Source organism: Bos grunniens, chromosome 19 (assembly GCF_055505025.1).
Source record: "Bos grunniens cultivar Pamir isolate PY7600 chromosome 19, Bosgru_T2T1.0, whole genome shotgun sequence".
Taxonomy (NCBI): domain Eukaryota; kingdom Metazoa; phylum Chordata; class Mammalia; order Artiodactyla; family Bovidae; genus Bos; species Bos grunniens.
Window position 1 is genome coordinate 41,358,733 of NC_141183.1, and position 9,039 is coordinate 41,367,771.

At 42.4% G+C, this 9,039-nt stretch overlaps 1 protein-coding gene across 8 annotated transcripts in view; it reads right to left on the minus strand.

The window, feature by feature from the left end:
• VPS53 (VPS53 subunit of GARP complex) overlaps nucleotides 1-8,999 on the minus strand; it is a 123,304-nt gene extending 114,305 nt beyond the window's left edge. For all 8 annotated transcript variants that reach the window (XR_015148118.1, XR_015148117.1, XM_086359836.1 and 5 more), the window contains exons 1-2: nucleotides 8,795-8,999; nucleotides 6,816-6,896 (exon numbers count right to left, since the gene is read on the minus strand). Coding sequence is in view for 6 of the 8 variants with exons in the window: in XM_086359836.1 (XP_086215962.1) it covers nucleotides 6,816-6,896; nucleotides 8,795-8,881 (168 nt within the window). In the remaining 2 variants the exon portion in view is untranslated. The remainder of the gene's footprint in view (nucleotides 1-6,815; nucleotides 6,897-8,794) is intronic.
• Between the last annotated feature and the right edge of the window lie 40 nt (nucleotides 9,000-9,039).

Here is a 9,039-nt window from a genome sequence, read left to right on the forward strand (position 1 = left end):
AAATATTTTTTTTCCTTTTTTCTAATATATTAGAAAAAAGTCTGGAAAAATAAATACTAGTAGTTGGACTCTGTACTAGTAACTCTCTGCTGCTGCTGCTGCTGCTGCTGTGTCGCTTCAGTCGTGTCCGACTCTGTGTGACCCCATAGACGGCAGCCCACCAGGCTCCCCCGTCCCTGGGATCACTCCAGGCAAGAGCACTGGAGTGGGATGCCGGTTCCCTCTCCTACAACTATAGCCTATGAAATCACTTGCAGTAGCTGTAATTTATGAAAAAGAGGAGTTTGAAGTTTTTCTTCTTTTTGCCTATGGGTATTTTCTAATTGCTGTATACTGACAATGCACTGCAATTATAATAAAGCTATTTCTATGTCTAAGACAATGACAGTAAAAACAAATGGACAAGAATCAATTTAGTGAGCTGAAAACATAAAGAAAGGGTGCCCCCTAGCGAAGTAGAGGCGGTACAATTTCATAGCACCATTTTAACTGAAGTTTCAGAATGTAACTTTGTAAGTCCTCTTTCTCTCTCCTCTGAAAGATATTTTACCTCAGAAGGAACTGGGGGTGATGCAGGAATTGTGCTTATAAATCGCCCCTGGCAACCTGTGCTGGTGCGAAGAAGCAGGAGCCGACAGGTGCAGGTCTAGCAAGAGAACCAGGTCACATAAAACAAGATGAAATCTTGCCATTTACCACAAGATGGATGGACCTTGATAGTATTATCCTAAGTGAAGTAAGTCAGACAGAGAAACAAATACCGTATGATTTCACTCATGTGTGAAATACGAGAAACAAATAACAACAACAACAAAAATAAAAATAAATGAACAAGGCAAACGAAAACAAACAGGCAGATACAGAGAACAGAGTGGTGGTTCCCAGAGAGGGAAGGGCAGCAAAATAGGTAAAAGGGACCAACAGTCTGGGGACAGGAACCAAACCTGTGGTGGTGAGCAGGCTGAAGGGGACAGGGAAGTAGGAATACAATGCTGCAGACGCGACATGCACATAGTGTTATACACCAGTTACCTCAATCAAAGAACAAACTTTGACAAAATGATAAAATGAATATATTACTATTACGCATTAAGTATTTTCTTTGGGAAAAGAGAGAGAGAAAAACCAAGTCACATGTGTTTGAGGTATCAGATAGGGATATTCATATCTGGTCTACTGTTCTGACAAGGCCAAGGGTGACTCAGAACTTTCAGAAATCCAAGAAGAGACTGAGGTAAAGATAAATCTCAGAAAAGAGAAGTTATTTTATTCTTTTAATATTTTGATAGAATTGTTTTATTTTTTGTCATATCCTTCAGAATAAAAATGTTCAATAAATATATGCAATGGGATTATGGACTGCAATGAACAGAAAGCTTTTTTTCATTTTTGCCAGGTCTCACTTTTTTTTTTTAAATTATGAAAATATGATAACAACATTTACAGGAGATTTGGAAAATACAGAACAAAGTTACATACAGTTCTACTATATATTACAATTATTTTTTAAGTAGATAAATTAAGATTTTTAGTTGGAGTTTCAAGATCAAACTCTCAAAAATTAACAGAATGGATATACAGAGAAGCAGAAGTATATAGTAGACCTGAAAAGCACTATGAACCAATTCAACATAATTAAGATTTATACCATTTTCACACAATAGTAGGATACAAATTCTATTCAAGTTCCCATAGACTATAAACTAGGAGACACCAGAACATATACAGAGACACAAGACCAGGTGCAAAAATTTCATGGTCTTAAGGTACTGAAATCATAGAGTCTGTTCAAAAAGAAGTTATTTTAATCGAAGAATCCACTGCCATCTGTTATTTCAAAACCGGACTGGGGATAAATCATCACTGTGGTAACAGGAGCTCAGTCGCTGGAGGAGCTGGCATGACTCTGCCCCTGCCAACCTGCTGAAAGGATACAAGCAAGCTGTTTACCCTCACTGAGTTTCTGTTTCCTCAGAGGCAAAATGGGCAAAACAGTTCCTGCCTTGCTAATCTCCGCTGGAACTCATTCCTTTAGGGGAAAAAAAAATTGGGGGGCATTTAAAATATTAACATTTGGGGACTCTGTGAGAAGGGGAGCCATGAATTCTCTGTACTATTCTTGCACTTTTTCTAAAAATGGGAAATTATATCAAAGATTTAAAATTGTAACCTATTTAAAGTTGGTAAAACACGTACATAACACAGAATTCAAACAGCAGAAGGTAAAGAAGGTAAACAGTGAAAAGTAAGGCTTCCTCTACCTCTACCTGCCTCCCATTCTCCTCCTCAGAAGCAATGCCTCTGAGTGAGTTTTTGTTGCACCTTCTCAGAAATGATCTAGGTATTAAAAGCATATAGTAACCTACCAGCTCTTCTGTACCTAAGGCACACTGTCCTGCACCATGCTTTTTTCATATAACTATTTAACTAGGAGGTCTTTCCACATCAGTTCAGTTCAGTCGCTCAGTCGTGTCCAGCTCTTTGCGACCCCATGAATCGCAGCACGCCAGGCCTCCCTGTCCATCACCAACTCCCGGAGTTTACTCAAACTCATGTCCATCAAGTCGGTGATGCCATCCAGCCATCTCATCCTCTGTCGTCCCCTTCTCCTCCTGCCCCCAATCCCTTCCAGCATTAGGGTCTTTTCCAATGAGTCAACTCTTCACATGAGGTGGCCAAAGTATTGGAGTTTCAGTTTTAACATCATTCCTTCCAAAGAAATCCCAGGGCTGATCTCCTTCAGAATGGACTGGTTGGATCTCCTTGCAGTCCAAGGGACTCTCAAGAGTCTTCTCCAACACCACAGGTCAAAAGCATCAATTCTTTGGCGCTCAGCTTTCTTCACAGTCCAACTCTCACGCCCATACAGGACTACTGGAAAAACCATAGCCTTGACTAGACAGACCTTTGTTGGCAAAGTAATGTCTCTGCTTTTCAATATGCTGTCTAGGTTGGTCATAACTTTCCTTCTAAGGAGTAAGCGTCTTAATTGCATGGCTGCAGTCACTATCTGCAGTGATTTTGGAGCCCAAAAAAATACAGTCTGACACTGTTTCCACTGTTTCCCCGTCTATTTCCCAAAAAAATACAGTCTGACACTGTTTCCACTGTTTCCCCGTCTATTTCCCATGAAGTGATGGGACCAGATGCCATGATCTTCGTTTTCTGAATGTTGAGCTTTAAGCCAACTTTTTCACTCTCCTCTTTCACCTTCATCAAGAGGCTTTTTAGTTCCTCTTCACTTTCTGCCATAAGGGTGGTGTCATCTGCATATCTGAGGTTATTGATATTTCTCCCGGCAATCTTGATTCCAGCTTGGGCTTCTTCCAGCCCAGTGTTTCTCATGATGTACTTTGCATATAAGTTAAATAAGCAGGGTGACAATATACAGCCTTGACGTACTCCTTTTCCTATTTGGAACCAGTCTGTTGTTCCATGTCCAGTTCTAAATGTTGCTTCCTGACCTGCATATACGTTTCTCAAGAAGCAGGTCAGGTGGTCTGGTATTCCCATCTCTTGAAGAATTTTCCACAGTTTATTGTGATCCACACAGTCAAAGGCTTTGGCATAGTCAATAAAGCAGAAATAGATGTTTGTCTGGAACTCTCTTGCTTTTTTGATGATCCAGTGGATGTTGGCAATTTGGTTCCTCTGCCTTTTCTAAAACCAGCTTGAACATCTGGAAGTTCATGGTTCACGTATTGCTGAAGCCTGGCTTAGAGAATTTTGAGCATTACTTTACTAGCATGTGAGATGAGTGCAATTGTGTGGTAGTTTGAGTATTCTTTGGCGTTGCCTTTCTTTAGGATTGGAATGAAAACTGACCTTTTCAAGTCCTGTGGCCACTGCTGAGTTTTCCAAATTTGCTGGCATATTGAGTGCAGCACTTTCACAGCATCATCTTTCAGGATTTGAAATAGCTCCACTGGAATTCCATCACCTCCACTAGCTTTGTTCGTAGTGATGCTTTAATTGTATCATTTAAAAATGTTTAAATTATTGAAAAGTATTTCCTGATTCTAAAGGCAATTCTTGTTAATTACAGAAAATACATAATATCCGCCTGTACCCCCAATTGAGTACAATCACCATTAGCATTTTGGTCCCCTGCCCTCTACTGTTTCTTCTATGTAAATAGAAGGGCTTTAAAAAAAAATGAAACCAGGATGATAAGCCATTTGGCATCTTATTTTTTCTCACTTAATGACACAGATGCAGAGCATTTGGGGAGCCATTAGAAATTATTTAACAACAGCTCCCTATGGGGCTTCCCTAGTGGCTTGGGAATCTGCCTGCCAATGCAGGAGACACAGGTTCGATCCCTGATCCAGGAAGATCCCACATGCAGCAGAGCCACTAAGCGCACGCGCCACAACTTTCGAGCCTCGCTCTAGAGCCTGGTGCCACAGCTATTGAGTGCACACTGCAGACACGGCAGCCTGTGCTTCCTAGAGCCTGTGCCCCACAACAAAGAGAAGCCACCGCGTTGAGAAGCCTGCTCACCGCAACTGAAGACTGGCCCCCACTCTCCGCAACTAGAGAAAAGCCTTCATAGCAACAAAGATGCAGCACAGCCAAAAAATTAATAATTTTTAAAAAGCCACAGCTCCCTATGACTCTTTTTCTCAAAGTTCCTAAGTATATAGTGAGGGAAGGAAAGTCGCTCAGTTGTGTCCGACTCTTTGTGACCCCATAGACTATACAGTCTGTGGAATTCTCTAGGCCATAATACTGGAGTGGGTAGCCGTTCCTTTTTCCAGGGGATCTTCCCAACCCAGGGACTGAACCCAGGTCTTCAACATTGCAGGCGATCCACAAGGGAAGCCCCCTAATTATATTAGTCTTTAATAAATGTTATCCAGATTCCCCTCATCAAACATCTAATGGAAACATGAGAAATGATCATCTTCAGTTTCCTACTAGGAGACTAGAAAGATTTTCTAGATCATTACCAAACGTGGCTATGAGTCAGAACCTACCCAGGGAGCCCTGTTAAATACAGAAACCTGAGCTCTTCCCACCCGGACCTGGTGAGTTAGAAACATCCAGGATCTGTTCTAGTCCACCCTCCTGCCTCGAGGTAACTTCAGACCCATGAGCAGCTGCCATTCAAGACAAACATATACACACCCTCTTCCTTAGAGTGTCACTAAATTTATTCTTGATACATTGACATCTACTTTAACTAGTCTAAACTCATAATTCACAAGTATTTACTGCATGTCCACGAGATATATAGATGGGTTTTGCCCAAGATCTAGCAATAGTTGAAAGAAATGATAAATCATGCTGTTACTTTCTATTATCTTTTAATTAATGTCCATGGGAATCTGGGTTGGGAAATGGTGAAAATCTGGGGTTGGGGAAGTAAAGGTACCCCTGTGTCATAAATTTTCTGAATTTTAAAGAAACTTTACAATACATTATCGTGGATGTGGGGGATACAATTAGGACATATAACTGAATCTGTGGAACAACTAATGTCTTATGCTACCTTCAGTGGTTTAAAAACAAAAACCCACAAACACTTATCAAGAAGAGGGAAGAACCTAATGTTTCCCTATATACATGATTTTCAAATCTAACAATTTGCTTTGGCGAGTCAGCTGTCTTGATAGGTTGGGGTAAATGAAATATTTCTGTAGCTTAAACTGCTATCTTTATACCTACTCAATTCCAAATTTCCATCTCCAGCTAATTCCTAGAATTCCTCTTTCATTAGAAAATGATGAACTGTAGGCCTGGTGGGCTGCAGTCCATGGGGTTGTGAAGAGTCAGACACGACTGAGTGACTTCACTTTCACTTTTCACTTTCATGCGTTGGAGAAGGAAATGGCAACCCACTCCAGTGTTCTTGCCTGGAGAATCCCAGGGACGGGGGAGCCTGGTGGGCTGCTGTCTATGGGGTCACCCAGAGTCAGACATGACTGAAGCGACTTAGCAGTAGCAGCAGCAGCAGGGAATTCCCTGATGGTTCAGTGGTTGGAACTTGGTACTTTCACTGCTGGGGCCCAAGGAATTAAGATCCCACAAGCCACATAGCACAGCTTCCCCCTACAGCAAACCCTTGAAAAAGAGCTCTAAAGGTTGCTTTTGAAATCTCAAAAAGGACAATCACACAGTATGATACCATTTTTTCCTACTTTATTTTAAAAATTAGCATGTTCATCAGAAAAACTTCGGAAAGATCCATGCCAAAATACTAACAGTTACGGGGATTATGAGCTCCAGACTCAAATATCCAACTATGTATTTCTACCTGGATGGCCCAAATATGTTCAAAACTGAGTTCACCTTAACTCACTACTCCTATCCTACTCACCACTCCAACTGCCAGTGGTATAAGTAAGACTCTTCCTCCTCACAACACAGGGTACAGGTGCCAACACCCAGCCACAGTCTGGTGGGCTGGAAATCAAAGTTCTGAAATTACATCTTGAAACAGGAATAAAAGTAGCTTTCTAACTCCAAGCTTATCCTGCACACCTCACTCCCATTTTCCCCTATTACATTTGAAAAATCCTTTCCACTTCCCCATTTACTACAGAAAATCTGGGGGAGCAGGGAACAAGATGGACTCTTTCAACCTAAGGGTACAATTTCTAATATGCTCACTACATGGAGAATTCTACTCTGACACAACAACAGTATTTGGTATTATCTAACCGCCTCCCAAAACTGGTTACGAAGGAATCTGACTTGAATTTAACTCTTATTTGTTTATCAAGGTCCCTTAGGTTATGCAGTGTAACAAACTAATCATTAATACTCAGAATGTTCCAGAAGCCATTGCAAGAAGGAAATGCAGCACTTACTTGCTCTGTTGGGAACAGGGTGTTGATATACTCCACAGCATTGAAATCTGCTCTATCTAGAGGATCCTGGCTTGGAAATACCTACATGAAGAGAGAGAATTAAAAAATCACCATCATCCTCCTGTCCTGCTTTATGTATTCTTTCCTTCCAATTGGTTGGTAAGTTCTTTGAAAGCAAAGACCATATCTTTTTTTCATTTTACAAGGCCAACAACCAATGCACAGTAAAATATGTGGTAAAGTATATCTATAATTTTTACCAACATTTGTAATTTTAACATCTTGGTAAAACTAACAGAACGTGCAACAGTAAGAAGTATTCAGACAGCCACAAAATCCCAAGGACAAGGTAAAATAAGCGAGCATTATACACTAGCAGATTTAGCCAGTTGATGACACGGTTGTATTAAGGGACTCTTGATAATGGACTAATGTACCATGTCTCAACGATGTCTCAGCAGTAGAATTCACTATGCACTGAAGCGATTTTTATTCTTCGGACAGTGTTAGGAAATGGAGCGCTGGCATTCAGGAACTATCCATCTCTTTTATAGGAGAAAGAATACCTCTGCCTTCAGAGAAATACAGATAACTCCCTTAAAACACTGCAATTTGAAGAACATGTAACACGGTGGATTGTAAAAACAGTCAAGTAATCCCCTGGGCACTGGATTTCACCAGCTCAAGACAGTTATTCTAGGAAGTGAATTTTTTTTTTTAAATGTCTGCTTATTGGACAAATCTATGCTAGAATTCAATCTTACTAAGAAAAAGGGGCGGGGGGGGGGGGGCGTCTAAAACCCTCACCAAACAACTGGCTGCATTATTCATTTCTTCTATTGGAGGCCAGTAGGTCCAAAGCAAATGAAATGTATTTCTCTTTCTGGCTGATGGAGGTGGGTGGGGAGCAGTGTGGCTGGAACACCCAAACCTTTGCCCTGGCATTCCCAGGATGCGTCAAATGTGTTTTGTGCGAGTAATCCAACCACTCCAAGAAAAACACATATCCAAGAGGTAAGTGGGACAACACAAACAAATTACCACCCATAGTATTAATGCTCAATAAATATTAACTGTTAGTAACAGAAGTAGTAATGTTTTACTTTAAAAAACTTCCCATGATCATTAAGTATGGCACACCCCTCCTTTTCTTAAATCCGCTACACCAACTCCTTTAAGAGAGATTTTTCTCCCTTTATTGGGAACAATAACCTGTACAAGGGTCTAAATTGCCTTTTTTTTTTTTAAGATTTATTTTTGGTCGTTGTTGCTATGCATGGGCTTTCTCCAGTTGTGGTGAGCGGGGGCTATTCTTCGTGGCAGTGTGAGGGCTTTTCATTGCAGTGGGTTCTCTTCTTGCAGAACATGGGCTCCAGGTACTGGGTTTCAGTAGCTGCTGCACATGGGTTCAGAAGTTTTGGCGCAGAGGCTTAGTTGCCTAAACCAGTTAACCTGCTTAGTTAACCTAAAAACCAGCAGAAATTCTCAACCATTTAAAAATGGTAAAGGAGGTCTCTCTCTCTCTTTTTTTTTAGCCGTTTCCCCTCTGCTTTGCGATATGCTTCAAAAGCAGAGGTTACCCACCTCCCCTGAATTCTGAGTCAGTCACATGGGGCTCGACGGAGAATCCGGGAACATCGGGACACCAACCTGATGAAAGAACAGCCCCACAACCCCTAAACCGGAGGTTGCCACCCACGAGGTCCCTTCTTCTAGGTACATCGTTTCAGGAGGCACAGCTCCTTTGCCCAAACCCACCAGAACGCCTCACCCTCCAAAGTCAATCAAGGCCGAGGAAGACCTCTCTCCCTTTTCTACACTGAGAAACCCATTCCCACCACCACCTCCCCTCAAAACCTTTCCTTGCCCTTGGCGCCTAGCTCCCACGTCTCCTTCCGAAGACAGCTTCCTCGCCGTCCCACCCCCAGAGCTGCCCCAGTCTCCACACTCTCCTCCCCTCGGGGGGGCGGAACGCTCACCTGCTCGATGGCGAGCTGCACGTCGGGCGTGAGCTGCAGCACGGCTTCCAGCTCTTCTACGAACTCCAGTTCCTCCTCCTCCATCATCCTGCCGCCAGCTCCCTCCCGACGGCCACCCGGACCCGGAGCCGCACCTCCTGCGGCCACTCACGCCGGAGACTAGAAACGCTCCAGCTGCAGCGGTCCGGCGAGTCTGGGCTCTGTCAGCCAATCGGGCACTTCCGGGAAGCCGGGCACTTCCGGAA